Here is a 15,837-nt window from a genome sequence, read left to right as displayed (position 1 = left end):
GCTCTCTCAGTGTTTTCCCTCTATTCTGGCGCCAAGGTCACCCGCGGTGCACCGTCAATGGGAGAACGCTCACTCGTGCAGACGGCAACAGTCTAAGTTCGGCGGCGCGCGCGCGCGAGTGGCGTCAGTTCGTGGATTAAGAGGAATCTATGGGCCCGCGAAGTGTTTCCTGTGGGCAACTTTCACGTAGTGTCCACTCTTTATAAAAGAAATCGAAAGGCCATAATCCTTGACCCCCTGACACATATAAGTTTTCTCGAACACAGCCTTTTCAAATTGTCATTTTGTAGCAGACACGCGCTCTATTTCTTTAACCTGCTATAGCCTGCATTTTGATTCCAGCATGCCTTTTATTTCTGTCACTGTATAATTGTAACAGAGCACATTATAACTGCATCAACTTTTCTTTTCACGCATGAAAAAGATGTAGCCCAAAACAGGCCCTTTCGCTCGACGAGCGACACGAGGAGCCGTGGCGGCGGCATCGGTCTTCACTGCTCGCCTAACTAGACTGCCGCGAACAGCGCCACCTAACCTAGCATCGAAAGAGGCTTGGGCGCGGCGGTTGGCGAGGCGCCGACGGCGCCTGCTCATGATACTATAGTGAAACCTGCTAGCCTCTATAATGCGAGTCGGCGGACTCGCTGGCCTCTGGCCTCCTAGAGGCGCGAAGCTGATTGGCTGAGTAAAGTGACCACGTGACTTCGCTCACGCGACGAGCGCGAAAAACCGCCTTGGGGGCCAGTGCACGCCATTTCCGTCGCAGGCTGCGGGTGTGTTGTGGGTTTCTGGCGTTGTGGTCAGCGGTTGCGGACTTTGCGCGTCATGGCGGCAGCGGGACGAGGAGCTCTGTACCGAGTGCAAGGCTTCGCCAGCGGCCTCAACTGGCGACCGACGCGGTTCGCCGAGGATGTCTCTCAGTACCGCAAATGCCGTATGTGCCGTGTGCTTCCGAGAAGAGCGGTACTGTTGCCGTGCCAGCACTCCTTGTGCGAGCCATGCCATGGAAGGAGCCTCAAAGATGGCCGAGGAGCCTGTCCGCTAGACGGGGAGGGATTCGAAGACAACGAGTGTCAGAGGGTCGAAGTGCCCGCTCGGAAAGTGGAGAACTTGAAGGTAAGTGCGTACTACGTGCGGCGCGTGTGTACTTTTGTATACGGCGCGCAGGCAGTGTATAAATATTGCTATTGATTAAACAGTCTGCTTCTGGTAGGGGCTAAGCAGTATCTTAAGCGTCGGTTAGAGCTACATATGTATAATTATGTTCTGCAAAAGAACCACCGTGCTTTTTTTTTAACGTGGTATGTGCATGAAACACTCGGTTAGAAAATTAAAGCTGGATGATTAGCTAAGTGAGTGGTTATCAGGTAATGAAGGCTCTTTCAGCATTGGTTTTGCATAACCCACTTTACAGCGGCGCCCCTCCTCCTTCTCTTTTTTCCTTTTCCTCTTTTTTTTTCTTTCTCCTGCTTTGCTCCTTCCCACCCTCCACCGCACCTCTCCACCGCGTTGTCAATTCTCCCTTCTCTTATTTCTATTTTCTTTCACAGCTGTACCGCTCTTCGCTCCATTCCTCGGGCGAGTTGGGGCGGCCGGCCGCGTGTTTATTTTTCAGCGCAAGCCCAGCCAGGCCACTGCTCATTGGCTCGCTGAACTGTGCACGTCACTTCCGCTCCGATTAGTACGCAAGCATTAAAAGTAAATGGCTGTTCTAAAGAACTATCTACGGAAACGTTTCATATGCATGTAAAATATACTGAATCTTTGAGAAACTAGATTTGAACGTTTAGTTTGGTCACGTGACTAGACTGCAATCACGTGACATGACGTCACTTTTGTCAACAGTCAAAATGGCCGCTTTAAAGGTCGTCGCGGCTGGTCGCGGTGTCTTCGGGCAGTTGTAAGCAAGTGATTCCAAGACCAGTGCAAGCCGCCTAGTTGGATCAAGGATACTTGCCCCTGAATGGTTAAAGTGCGCCGATTCCAAGGTGCTATGTAAGCCGCGCGGTTGGATGCTAGATATGCGTATTGAATTGGTTTTCAAACCGACGTAGGACCTATGCGGTGGCGATGTCACGAAGCGTTTGCGGCCGTGTTGCAAGCGTTTCTAATTCCTGTGAGGATCACCACGGACAGCGACGATCAACAGCTGCTCACCTTAGAGAAAGGAGGCTGCTCATGGTGAATTTCCTGTGTGTGCATAAGCTACACAGCACAGTGACAGTGGACGAGAAGTGAAAGTGGTTGCGGTCGGAGCTAGTGCTTCTCCGCCGAGGCAGAGAAATATGCACGTGCGAAGGCTCACTACGCACGCAGTGTTTTCCGAATGCTGAAATGAACTTGGCGTTGTGCAGCTAATCGTACTGGTTACAGTGATCGCGACCGAAGCGAGCGTTGTTATACGCATCTCTTTTGCAATGACTGTCAGCAGGGAGGAAGCCTGTTTACATATTACAGTGACAACTACTGTGCACTGCTAGGGAAACGCTCGTCCCATCCTGTCTCTTCTCTCCTGATCGTCCTTTTTGCGCCTTCCCTTCGCCAGTATTTTTTTTTCTATCAAAAATGCAAAACCACTGCTGTGTGCTATTTTGAATCGCTCACTAATAATTTAAAATATATAACCTTGCTATTTGAAAAATGTGATTTTGTAATTATGACGGTTGTTATCAGCTTGTACTGCAGCCTGGCTTGTTCCACTCAGTGTGTTCGGCCCGATAGAGGATTCGTGTGCACAGTGTGCAAGTTAGCCTGAATGCAACTACTGTGCGCATATATTTATTTATTTGGAACACTGCCAGCCTCTGGCTAAAACTTTAGCAGAGGGGCATTACATGTATCATAGTAAAGGATAGCATTTCTAAAAGCGGCTGTGCAAACGACATATTTATACGCCGTGATATTGCTTGAAATAGAGGAAAGTTCTCGATGACCACATTATGCATAATAGAGCATTTTATTGGTTTGCCCAAGTGAACGAGTCAGTAGGCACTTTATTAGATCAATTTATTTTGATATTTATTATACCTCAACGGTCCTAAGTAGCAATACCTGAGCGGTGAACTTTGACATGATGAGGCAAGTAGGAGCTTGATGAGTTCGCAATGTACTAATAAGGGAATAATTACTCATTAGTATCCAAGCGCAGCCATGCAGCTGCAAAGAAAAGCTTTGTAGCTCTTTTTGTAGCCGTATGGCCGTGCTTGGGTGGATGCCAATGAGTAATGACTACCTTATTAGAAATCATTTCAACTTTGAGGGAGTCGCCTAAAATATTTGACTAACACCGCTCCCATTTCGAGCTCACCCCATCATATGCTAGCCATACAGTTCGCGCACTTGGTAGGGCAACTGCCCCGGTGAGGCAGTATTCCCGGGTTCGAACCCTAGACTAGGGTAACTTTTCCTCTAACTACAAAGTTTCTGTGGAACCTGAGTAGCTTTCTTTTGTAGCCGTATGGCTAAGGTTGGGTGGGTGATAATGAACAATTACTTCCTTATTGCAAACGTTCTCCACACTGGGGGATCCCTCAAAAATATTGAACTTGCATTGTCATTAACTGCATGGATTTCTACAGTGACCAGTTCGAAGGACAATAGGTTAGTAAGCGTAGCCTTGCGAGATGGAAGACCATTCTAGCCTTTCGTGGCAAAAACAAAATTGAATCTTGAAATGCAATGGCATAAGCTAAGGGAGGGACAGTGCTTGTGCAGCTAGTGCAGAAGGAACCATTAGCAGGAAAAGATTAGTTGGTTATGTGACAGTAAAGAGCAAAAAAAACCCGCAGTTTCTGCATGAGACAAAGAAATTAGAAGATTCATCTTTAGTGCTGTGACGCTGGAGCTTCTACAATAGTCTGAGAGAATAAAACAAGCAGCTCAGTTCTGAATTCATCCCAGGATCTGAGAAAAATTAGATTTGTGCCATGTGGCATAACAATATTCTGCTGATGCTGCACAGGAGATTTGAATGCAAGCAACATGGAAGACGGTGACACTAAGGACATGCTATGGTGTAAATATCCTGGGCTGTGGGTAGTTGTATAAGGAAGGATTGTTAGGTGAGACCATGTTACATTGTCAGCGAGTTCGAGTATCCACTGAGATATGTGACATTTACTACGTCATTTCCGTTCCTCAAAAACCAATTTTTTTTTTCAGTATGCAGTGAATATGTCTTTCTCAGTAAGGCCTTATAAGTAGGCAAGATGTAGTTATCCTGAAAGTAAAAAACGTTGGTGCATTCTTAATAACATTAGCAAACAGGCTAGTCGAGATCATCCGAAATATTGTTCTGAGAATTGAAATACTGTTATTGATTGCAGAGGGCAGACTCCATTGTTGTCAATGAAGGCATGTTAGGAAACACTGAAAGGAAGGTCGTATTGTATTTAATAAAACCTCGGGCCCAAGGGCAATGCCTTGGGGACGCCCGAGATTGCAGGAAAAAAGCAGGACGCGTAAGAATTAGTATGGGAATTCTGTCGACGGCTGGCTGTTAAAGCTTGGAATCAGTTTAGAGCAATTGGATCCAAGTTATAGCATGAGAAAATACACCTTATTTATATAAATGAGGGATTTTATCATACGCTCTTTCAAAGCCCAGAAAAAAAGCGTTAAGGGGGATGTTGCCGTTCAGGGAGAATGAGAGCAAGTTGGCTATCGCAGGAACGCTTTCTAAAGCCTTGCCAATTTGGATGAAACAACTTAATCGGCCAAAACATTATAGCACCACAAGAGTATAAAATATGTTTACAATTGGGTGCACATGCCAACGGCACAAATAGGGTCATAGGTGCTGAATGATGACTGGCAAGACACATACAGGGGCCAAGCTATGATGAGACATGCAGAAGATATATGTACACACTGTGTCCCGTCCTGCTGTTGCATTCTCCAGGTTTCACAGGGCTTAAGTGTGCTGTCGGGTGAACTGCGTGAAAGACAGCATGTCGACGAGCTACTAAGGGCGAGAATGACAGAACAAGAATGGCTACTGGGTGCGGCGGTGGTGGTGTTCTCTCCTGTTGTCTTTGTTCCTTGCAGTTTCACTAGCTCCACAGGCCTTGTTCTCCTATCCGCTGTTTCAAAGTGGTGTCAGGTAAAGCCAACTGTTATTCTACAACCACCAAACTGCTGTGCCATACAACATTCTTTTAATCAGCTTTCATAATTTGCAATGGCAAATTTACTTCATAAGTCGTCTAGGCAAATAACACAGCTGAATAACTTGTGTCATCATCAGGACTAAAAATAACTATAATTTCATTTATAAGGTCATGCCTCGTTAATACAGACCCCATAATTATGGATTCAAATTATGGACAGTATTTCTGGGGGTAAAACTTTTTCAATGCACTCACACCTCGATAACATGGAAACTCGCTCATAACACAGTGGACAGAGTGAAAATGAATACAGCCCTTTGTCGCATAATTGTGCAGAGTGCAAAGACTGTTAAGACTTCTTGAATTTGAGTAGATAAGTCAAGCACAGCCTGAATCATATGCTTTTGTTACACACTGTAATTGCCATCATACTGCTTGTCGCACTGTGTGCAGAGAGTTTTGTGTTAACCCATGAACTGCCAGGCCCAGCAACTCCTCCTGCTCACACACTTTCTGGATGCCAAAGCACTTCTTTTTCTGGTGTCAAAAGCATTGTCAGTGCTCGGCGACTCACATCATGGCTCAGATTACTCAATGCACAAAATAAATTAAGCTGCTTAACAATAAAGAACAGAGTCGCAAGCTTACATTATAACCTTTCCGCAGCCCACAATGCTATAGCACTTTTTAAACGGAGTGCACCATGTTGTCACAACCTAAACCGAGAACTACTACTCTGGCTCAGCCCACCATCATGCAGAGAAGTTTGTGATGTCGCCAATTCTAAACGCAAATATTTTTGCAGACATAGGTCCACATAGCAGGCAGGAAATAAAAAAAAAACGACGCTCCACAAGAGACCACTGCACTACACACCGATGTTTTCGCACGTCGTAACCCGTGCATCCGTAATCACACAATGTACTGTATGAAGCAGCAACACGCCGAAGAATGGCGACGCTGTGGTTGTCGCGGAAGAAAACAGTTCGGCGGCTGCGCAGCCAAGATTGCGTCACGTCGCACACAGCAGTTTCGAAGCACAGTATCCACAGGAAGCGCGATCAAAATCGGTGATAGATACGTAACAGAAACAACGTCGTATAACAACGCTCGCTTCGGTCGCAATCACTGCAACCAGTACGATTAGCTGCTCAACGCCAAGTTCATTTCAGCATTCGGAAAACACTGCGTGCGTAGTGAGCCTTCGCACGTGCGTATTTCTCTGCCTCGGCGGAGAGGCACTAGCTCCGACCGCAACCACTTTCACTTCTCGTCCACTGTCACTGTGCTGTGTAGCTTATGCACGCACAGGAAATTCACCATGAGCAGCCTCCTTTCTCTAAGGTGAGCAGCTGTTGATCGTCGCTGTCCGTGGTGATCCTCACAGGAATTAGAAACGCTTGCAACACGGCGGCAAACGCTTCGTGACATCGCCACCGCATAGGTCCTACGTCGGTTCGAAAACCAATGCAATACGCATATCTTGCATCCAACCGCGCGGCTTACATAGCACCTTGGAATCGGCGCACTTTAACCATTCAGAGGCAAGTATCCTGGATCCAACTAGGCGGCTTGCATTGGTCTTGGAATCACTTGCTTACAACTGCCCGAAGACACCGTGACTATAGTGCCTAGAATTCCGTGACTGCCGCGACCAGCCGCAACGACCTTTCAAGCGGCCATTTTGACTGTTGACAAAAGTGACGTCTTGTCACGTGATCACACTCTTGGGCGTCGTCTGCATGCCGCTCGCCACCACTAGTCACGTGACCAAACTAAACTTTGAAATTTAGTTTCTCAAAGATTCATTATATTTTGTATGCATATGAAATGTTTGTATAGATACTTCTTTAGAACAGCCATTTACTTTTAGTGCTTGCGTACTAATTAAAGCGGAAGTGACGTGAACAGTAGAGCGAGCCAATGAGCGGTGGCCTGGCTGGGCTTGCGCTGAAAAAAAAACACGCCGGCCGGCTCGCCGTTTTCGCTTTTCGCGCCTCCCATTCGGCGCCATTTTGGTGGCCGGTGCCGACGCAGATTTCCCGCCATTTTTCTTGGGCTCCTTCCCCGCGCGGCCGGCCCTCGCCGACGCGGCTTTTTGCGGTTATTTCGTGCAAAACCGCGATTGTACGCGTCTTGTGGACCACGTGCTCAGTGTATTATTTTTGGTATTTTGTTTTAATGTTTTTCTTTTCATGTTTTTATTTTTATTATTTGTTTTATTTCGTTCATGAAACCCGCGCTCACTAGATGCGCCTTTATCCACGTTCAAACCTTGTGCCTAAAACAATTGAACATTATTTTATAGACTGCAAAGAGGCGATTTTGTTTTGGTATGTGTTGCAGAGGACGCTACAGAAAGATTTTCTCCTAAATTCCCACAGTGTGCGCTACCTTGTTGTTTCCCAACCTGACTCGAACCCCTATGTATGATTCTTCTGATTGGACTTCATAGCCTTTGGAAAACGCGCATGCCGGACCGCAACGTTGAACCTGTTGTTTCGCCCAGAATTCACTTTAGCCGAATGTTGCTGCAGGGAACGGACATTTACGAAAAATTGGACTTTGTGCCGGATTGGTTTCCTCTCCTGATGCGCTGTATATCCTTACCGGCCTTTTAGTTATAATATGTTAGTATTATGTTTCTGCCACGTAGCGCCTACCTAGGTGCTCTGTAAATAGTTGTTTTTGTGTGTGTGTATACACAGTGGTAACGTCTCCCTCCCCTACAAGTGTCAAAGGCCCTGGTTCGATTCCCATACTCAACATAGTTTTTTTTTTTTTGTAGTAGTGACGCTGACGCACACTTGCTAACATTTCTTCGTCGCGGCAGCATGAGGCATTAAAGGCTTTCGCCTTAATAAAGCGATTCTGCTCGTATTTTCTTTCACAGCTGTTGTGCTGTTCGCTCCATTCCTCGGCCGAGTTGCTGGGGCGGCCGGCTGGCCATTTTCGCGTTGCCTTCGAGCCATTTTTGTGGCCGGCGCGTTCATCGCTCAAAGAAAGCTATTGCACATCTACTTACGCGCGCGGAATACGGAGCTATTCGTGTCCCCTAGTGTTGTGTGCTCTATCATTCGCGGGAACTGCGGATCTTTAGAGCAAAAACGCGATTACCTCGCGCGACGCAGTTTTCCCGCCTTTTTCTTCCCTTCGGCTCCCGCCGCGCGGCCGGCCCCCGTTCGCCAGCTTCCGCGCGCTCGTCCCGGCGCCGCCAAAGAAAGCGATCAGTAGTCGGAGTCCCTCGTGACCTGCGCTGTATTATGCACGCGAATTGGGGTTCCTTGGTGCAAAACCGCGATTCTGCGCGTGTTGTGGACCACGTGCCGGGTTCGGACGTCTCTGGCGCGCAATGAAAGCGATTTGGCGCGTATATACGCGCGCGGAACACGAACTACTCGTGGTCCCTCCTGTCCTGCGCTCTATAATACACGCGAATTGCAGTTATTTCGTGCAAGCCGCTATTCTGCGCGTATTTCTGCACCAACAGATCCCAGTACGTGGACCACGCGCTGGGTCGGACGTCTCTGGCGCGCAATAAAGCGATTCTGCTCGTATTTTCTTTCACAGCTGTTCTGCTCTTCGCTCCATTCCTCGGGCGAGTTTTTGGGGCGGCCGGCTCGCCACTTTCGCTTCATTTTCGCTTTGCGCTCGTCTCCTTTATCAGTATTGGAGCCGTGACCCGCTCTTTCATTGCGCTATTGTTAACAATGAAATGTGATTTTTTTCTAGGCGCATTAAAAATCTGGAGACCTGCCTTAGACGATTGTGTACAACCCTGCACTATTCCAATCTTCATGTAGCGCGCTGTAATATTTAAAACTCTGTCGCAAATGAGTTGAAGAAACTGTATATACGAATTTTGGTCGTATATATCAGGCTCCTGCTACAAACACGAGGTGTTGCTCCAAATTTAACTTTCGGCCACTCCCACCACTGAGTGCCAAGCAAAAAATGTTGGTTAAATGTTTAGAGGAATCCCCCGCGGTGCAGTAGATTAGTAATAAGGGAGTAATTATTCAATGACATCCACCCGAGCGCAGCCTTACGGCTACAAACGAAAGCTATACAGCTTTCTCAGAAACTTCGTAGTTAAAGGAAAATTCTTCCTGGTCCGGGGATTGAAACCGGGATCACCGCTTCACCGGAGCAGTCGCTCTACCAATTGAGCTAACCAGGACGGCAAGCTTATGGTAGGGCGAGAGCGAATTGGTCAACAACTCGAAGTGGGAACTGTGTTGGGGACTGTGTTTAGGGGAATCCCCCAAGGTGGAGTAGATGGAGGTGGAGGAGTGTTCCCACTTCGAGTTTTTGATCAATTCGCTCTCGCCCTACCATAAGCTTGCCGTCCTGGTTAGCTCAATTGGTAGAGCGACTGCTCCGGTGAAGCGGTGGTCCCGGGTTCGATCCCCGGACCAGGACGAATTTTTCTTTAACTACGAGGTTTCTGAGAAAGCTGTATAGCTTTCCTTTGTAGCCGTAAGGCTGCGCTCGGGTGGATGTCATTGAATAATTACTCCCTTATTACAAAAAAAATGTTTTGTACCGTTTAAAAAGCACGCAAAAGTGGAGATGAAAGCCGGTTTGAGCTCTAAACAGTTCCTGCTTTTCTTTTCTTTCAAGGCGCACTGCTGGAACGAACACCGGGGCTGCAACTTCGTAGGCAGCCTGCAAGCTGTACTGCAGCACTTCGAAGAACAATGCGGTTTCCATGAAGTCGCATGTCCACGGTGTGGCGACGGCGTGCCGAACGGAGACCTGCCGCCACGCTACGAGCTCGGATGCAGCCATGGGAAGCCTTTGGCGACACCGGACCAACATTCGGGGCACGGGAGCGCCGCGACTGCTAGCGACGTCTCCGCCCAGCTGCAGGAAGTCGAGGTGCCCCTGAAGGACCCCTTCCCGGCACATCACGCCCACGAAGGGGCTACTGCGCTGTCCATGATGCAGGCCCTTAGGGCTCGTGTGAACGAGCTCGTCCAAAAGGCGCGAGTGGACGAAGATACACTGAACGAAATGAGGGTCGCGTTGCCGGGGGTTTTGGAGACGCCGAACGCCGAGGTGACGCAGGCTATGAGCAAATATTTGGCCACCTTAAATGAAGCCCGCGAAGCACAGCAACGCACATGTTCTTCGGCACAGCAGGGGCATAGCGCGGCTGAAGGAAGCTCAGTTTCTGGAGGGTCGGAGGTAAAGGAGTTGCCAGTGCAACCGCGCGAGGAAAATGCTCACGGCCTTCAGAGCTTGGAAGGCATGGTTAGCGGGGCGGTTGGCTACCTGGAAGAGATTCTTCAGTGCACTCGCTTGAAGCTGGCATACTTGGGGCATCCTTTCATCGCGGTGGAGCAGGTGCATAAAAGTCTGCCAAAGCCGAGCCGGCTAGGCAGGATGGAGAAAAAGCGAGTGCATTTTGTCGTGACTGTGCATCACCCTAGCAGACTCCGTGCGGACTTATGTTACGGTAGCACTGTATCAGCTGAAGTGAGAGCGTGTCGCCAGAAGCAGGCGTGTTTCACAGTTCGCGTCGGAACTGCGGGACAGAATTACACGCGTCTGGAAGTGGCGTTTATGTCGAGCAACGCGTGTGAAGTTCCCCATCTTGAAAAAGCCTTGACAGTGCAGCTTAGGAAAGGCCAGTCTTGTTGCAACTTGCTGGAAAGCGATGGGTCAGTCTGTGCTTCTCCCGGGCGCTTTCGGCTATTTTATATCAGTGCAGATGTATGCCGTTGGTCGGGATATCCAGGTGCAGATGTGATCAAATTTGACGTCTCACTTGAGGAGTGATTACTGGCTGTCAGCGCTTCTGTTGCTACCTCTGCCCGATTCTTGACTTCTTCAGTTTTAGCTTTTTTGAATACTTTTCCACTCTTTTAATTTAACATTGTAGTGCAGACCATTACGCTGTGCGCAGGTGTGCACACTGCGCTTGTTTCTTTTTTACTTTGGGAAATCTTTTGCCGAAAGATTCGGAGTAAAAGTTGACATATTTCCCCCTGCGCATATTTGTACTTGTTAGATTTTTCTTTTTTTGCAGCACGAATGTTCGCGGAATACCATATGTATCGCCTTCAACTTCAGATGTTCAAAAGCATGTTGTTCTTACACGCTTTGATACCGGTCTTATGCTATATTGGCAGCTGTGAGTGCAATGCAGTTAGAATGACCAGATGAGTGTGTACATGCCATTGTTCGATTTTTCTATAATAAAGCCTCGTTCAGTGCACTTTGTATCATTTTTTTTGTCGCGTATACGTAACTTCCGTGCCAAACGCACTGGAGTTTGTGATCGACCTTTTCCGACTTATTTATAAAATTTGTGGCTTTTTGTTAATGGTGTGACCCAATCTCCTTTGCTATCTCAGGGATATAATCTGTTTTCCGGACTAGTAGAAAAACGGCTGGGATAGTTAGTGAACTCGTTTTTTCGATTTTTTCGCTTTAAATTTTTTATTAACTATCTGTATGAGTTGTACTTTTTATTCAAGTAATTGCCAGTGCAGAGTTTTTGTTTTCTTTAGATTCGTTTTTTTTAGTTCTGGACTCAATTTTCTACCTTACTTTAAAAACTGCACGCAAAATTCGCGGGCAATCTAAGATTTTAATCGGCTCGTCACATCGTAGTAATTTAAAATGTTTTGACACTGAAGTTGAACCGAATAACGTTCAGAAAACAAATTGACAGAACTGCAAAAAAGTACGTTGTGGTGCGCATTTGGACGGTATTTTCATACTAAGTGCCCGTTGCAAAAGTGCAGCATACTATTCAGATGATAGCACGTCTTGTAGTTTCTGTCAGCAATTTGTACATAGATAACTTTTTGTTTTGGTTGAAAAAAGAGAAGTTGTGCGGCAAAGCACCGGTCATGGTTGCCCCGTACTCTAACTTCACTGCAGCATACATCCTCTGCGCTGCGCACTCACGTGTTCAGGCGTTGCCCATCCGTTCTGAGCGATGCCTACATCGCCGCTTCTCGCCTCCCGTCTTTGAAAGAGAAGTGCTATGCGAGGATGGAATAAAGTGACCCGAAGGGGCATCCACAGCAGCGAATATGATCGCCTCGGGAGATTTGAGGCTTGCCACCCTCTGCTTTCAATCGTTTCTACGTAACAGCATCTCTGCCTGAGCCGGCACACATGGCCGGGCCCCTTAGTTTTTTAATGTCTTGTTCTGCACAAGCAACCGTTCCATAGAGAGTGCGCCCCACTGTGCTAAGGTGATTTTACATCGAATGATGTGTTTCTTCGCATTATAACCACTATATATTCTCACCCACGAACGGGTGACGTACGCAGGGAAGGTTTACTTAGACGTGCTGGGATACGCAAGGCAGCGGTGAGCTCCTAGCATGCTCAAGGCTTTGTGAGAAAAGTTTACGCTTATAGCGTAAATAGAGGAACGCAGTGAGAACTAAGGCGCGAACATCGGCTACCGTCCCCACGCGGCCGGGATCGAACCCGCGTCTTTCCGGCCAGCAGCCAAGCGCCGTAAACACTGAGCCACTGCGACGGGGCACTTAATCCTAACTATTCCTGACTTCCAGATAATGGTTTGCGGTATTGTTATAGGGGCAGTGAGTACAATTCCTTTCATTATTTATGCTCAGTAACACTTGTCTCGGTTGCTACGTAAATGTTCGATCGGCGTCGAAAGACGCGCTCGCTTGAGGGGAAACTGCGTTCAGAAAAAACTCCGTGGTCGCTGCTTGGTCGTGAATGGCCGCCTTGAACATCCGCGTTCTAAAACCTGTATGTCGTCATCGCAGTTTGCTTGCGAATACGTCCGGTGGTGGTGATGGCTGTATTTAATTTTTCCATCTTTTTCTAGCTGCATGGCTCCTGCGCGGCCAGGGGGCTCCTTGAAAACGCCGCTAAAACTCTCCGTCTGCTTCCTGTACATATATAGCACCGGCGTCTACTTCCGAATGGATACGACTGATATCGTCCCATATATTTCGCTTGGGCTACTATGAGGATTTCAGCCAGTTGAATTCGCGGAAACAGTGGGCGAAAATTGTGCAAGCGCGCTTAGCACGGCTCCGCTACCAAGTAGTTGGATACAATTAAAGAACACATCGGCTTTTCCCGGTCAAAAGGTCGGCGTTCCTGGCCTGGTGTGCAGGCGCGTGTGCGTATGGGCTCCGGCCATTTCTCCTATTTTGACCGACTTTTGACCTTCCGCCGAATCTTATTGTGTCTCCCGAAGTTCACGAAGGTGCTCGGCACCTGCCCAGCCCAATTTCGGGACCGGCACTCCGTTTTTGTGACCTGCATGGACACTTGTTTCCACCGAGTCCAGCGCCAGCCTCGCTAAGCCTACCGCCGCTGGCGATAGGCTCTGCTTCGCAGCCGGGCCCAGTGCTTCGCCAAGCATGGACGTCGTCACCGTGGAGGGGGAGGATCTAGCCCCTCAAGATTATATACCCACGGACTGGACCTACGTAGCCCGCTGCTACGAACGCGGCTCCGCCGCCGCTTCATCGAAACGCACTCCCAAGCCACCGCTGACGGAGACGCCTTCCGCGTCCGCCCAGCATACCGCGTCCCAGCAGCTACCTCCCTCCACGTCACGTAAGCTACCTCGAGGTGCACCGTCACTGCCACGTCTCCCTCTTGAAGACTTTAAAGTCATCATTCGCCCTCGCGGGGGCCTCAATCTGCGTTCCTGGGGCGAGAACGCTCTTCGCAGAGCAATCACCTCAAGCCTTCGTTTGACTTACTCCGATACCGCAGAGGACCGCCTTCGGGTGAATTTCGTTCACAACACCCTCACCTTTAGCACCCCGAACCGGGACCGCGCCATCACTTACACAAAGCTACAGGAAATCATCCTGGGCCCGACAAGCTACCCAGTTGCCACCTATTTGGCCCCACCAGGCGCATACGTCCGAGGTATCATTCACCACCAGTACGTGGATGAGACCCAGGAGGAAATCATGGAGTACTTGATACCCCAGAATCCAGAACACTGCATTCTCTACGCCCGCCGTTTAGGCAAGACCCAATTTATTGTCATCACTTTCGCAGGGACAAAGGTCCCCCGCCAAGTCTCCTACGTAGGAAGTGCTGTGCGCTGCTACATCTTCAAGAACAAAGTGGAAGCCTGCCTTAACTGTCGCAAAACGGGACACCGAGAGGACGTTTGCCTGTCTCCCAAGCTCTCCAAGTGTCCTCACTGCGGAGTTTGCGACCCTGACGAAACCCATGAATGCACCCCCACTTGTATAGTTTGTTCTGGTCCTCACCAGACTGGTTCCTCCAAGTGTAAACGCCGCTACAAAGTGCCTGGTGCCGTACTGAAACGCCAGCTACAAGCTGACTCAGACAGTGCCTCCACCTCCCATCGTTCCCGATCCCGGACCCGTCGCCAAGGGTCTGGAAACACCTCGGCCAAAATGGATTCTAACCGCTCCTCCTCCTCTTACCGGCGCTCCAGCTGGAATCGCTCCCAGTCCTTCCCACCCCTGGACTCCAAGTCGTCTCCTCACCGAGAGCCCTCCACGAAAAACCAGGTGAGCTGGGCAGCTGCGGCTTCTCACTCTCAGCAATCTCAGTCTCATGATTCAGAGCTGCAAGCCCTGCGCGACGAGATAACAGCCCTTAAAGCTAGCAATCATAGACTCCAACAATAAAACGCTTCCTTAAAGCGTCCACCCTTTGCACCCGATCCACCACCTCAAACAAATGCCACTCTACCACTTCAACCTGTTCCTACCATCTCACCTCAGGCGCCCCCATCTACTCCCCCGCAACCCAAAGATACTACCTCTAGTCCTCCCTCTAAGCGGAAAGCTACCTCCCGCTCAGAACGCTATGTTAATTTTGCCGACCTTGAGGATTTTGAGGCTCGCCTAGAGGAAAACTTAGAGGCTAAAATTGATGCTAAGCTCGGAGCGAAATTTGCTGAGTTCTCCCAACAAATCCAACAGCAAATGCTCCAGTTCCAACAACAAATGCAGCAGCAAATCCAACAACAACTTAACGCCCTCATGCAACAGATCCAAACACGCGTCACAGGCCTTGAAGCTAGGGGAGACGCAACGGCCGCCCTCCACACGACGCGCGTTAAACCATACGGTCGCTTGCCGCACGGTCCCACCACCCTACCCATTTTAGCTTTACCCACACTTCACCATGGCGCCCCGCCACCTACTTAATGTGTGGCAATGGAACTGCAGGGGGTTTCGCCGCAAGCGAGGCAACCTGCAGCAGTATGTCCAAAGTTCCGACATCCCCCCTGATATCATCGCCCTTCAGGAAACTCATGGCCCAGTGAAACTACCTGGCTATAAACCATACTCCCCCCTAGATGTCACCACTCCCGACACCGCTATTTTGGTTCAACGCAACCTGACGGCCGTCCAACAATCCTTAGACGACGTTGGGGTAGACTGCGTCTTGCTCGAACTCCTCCCTCGTAAAAGGGGCGACCAAAGCCTCTTCATTCTTAACCTTTATAGCCCTCCAAGAGACAGAAGACGCAACTTCACCACCCTTCTTTCCCGGGTCAACAGGCTTGCGCACCATTCTGGTCTACTCATTGTAGGAGATTTCAATGCCCACCACCCCGCTTGGGGTTACCGCACCGCCAACCGAAAGGGTAACACACTGTGGTTGCGAGCACAGGAACTGGGCTTCACCCTTGTTACTGACCCTCACACTCCCACCCGCGTAGGAAACAGCGTTTCTGTTGACACTTCACCTGATCTGACATTCTGCAAAAACGTACGGT

General features: G+C 49.0%; 1 protein-coding gene and 1 non-coding gene across 2 annotated transcripts; both read left to right on the top strand.

Annotated features, from left to right (window-relative positions):
• The first annotated feature begins 608 nt into the window (after positions 1-608).
• Positions 609-11,223, top strand: LOC149335775 (uncharacterized). Its single transcript, XM_089552353.1, has 2 exons — positions 609-1,116; positions 9,732-11,223. Exons 1-2 carry the CDS (start codon positions 826-828, stop codon positions 10,890-10,892), a joined length of 1,452 nt encoding a protein of 483 aa, XP_089408479.1. The 5' UTR covers positions 609-825; the 3' UTR covers positions 10,893-11,223.
• Positions 9,457-9,530, top strand: TRNAT-GGU (transfer RNA threonine (anticodon GGU)). Its single transcript has one exon. It is a non-coding gene; the product is annotated as a tRNA-Thr (tRNA).
• Positions 11,224-15,837: the final 4,614 nt, after the last annotated feature.

The sequence above is a fragment of the Amblyomma mixtum genome, chromosome 7 (genome assembly GCF_055824585.1).
Source record: "Amblyomma mixtum isolate Tamu chromosome 7, ASM5582458v1, whole genome shotgun sequence".
NCBI lineage: Eukaryota > Metazoa > Arthropoda > Arachnida > Ixodida > Ixodidae > Amblyomma > Amblyomma mixtum.
Note: the sequence above shows the minus strand (reverse complement) of the source record. Positions and strands in the feature narration are given on the sequence as shown.

What these genes read in the sequence shown, in the direction of transcription:
- LOC149335775 (XM_089552353.1), top strand. Translation starts at nt 826, where the DNA reads ATGGCGGCAGCGGGACGAGGAGCTCTGTACCGAGTGCAAGGCTTCGCC. An exon ending in GGAAAGTGGAGAACTTGAAG is followed by an intron (nt 1,117 to 9,731) that starts GTAAGTGCGTAC and finishes TTTTCTTTCAAG; the next exon opens with GCGCACTGCTGGAACGAACA.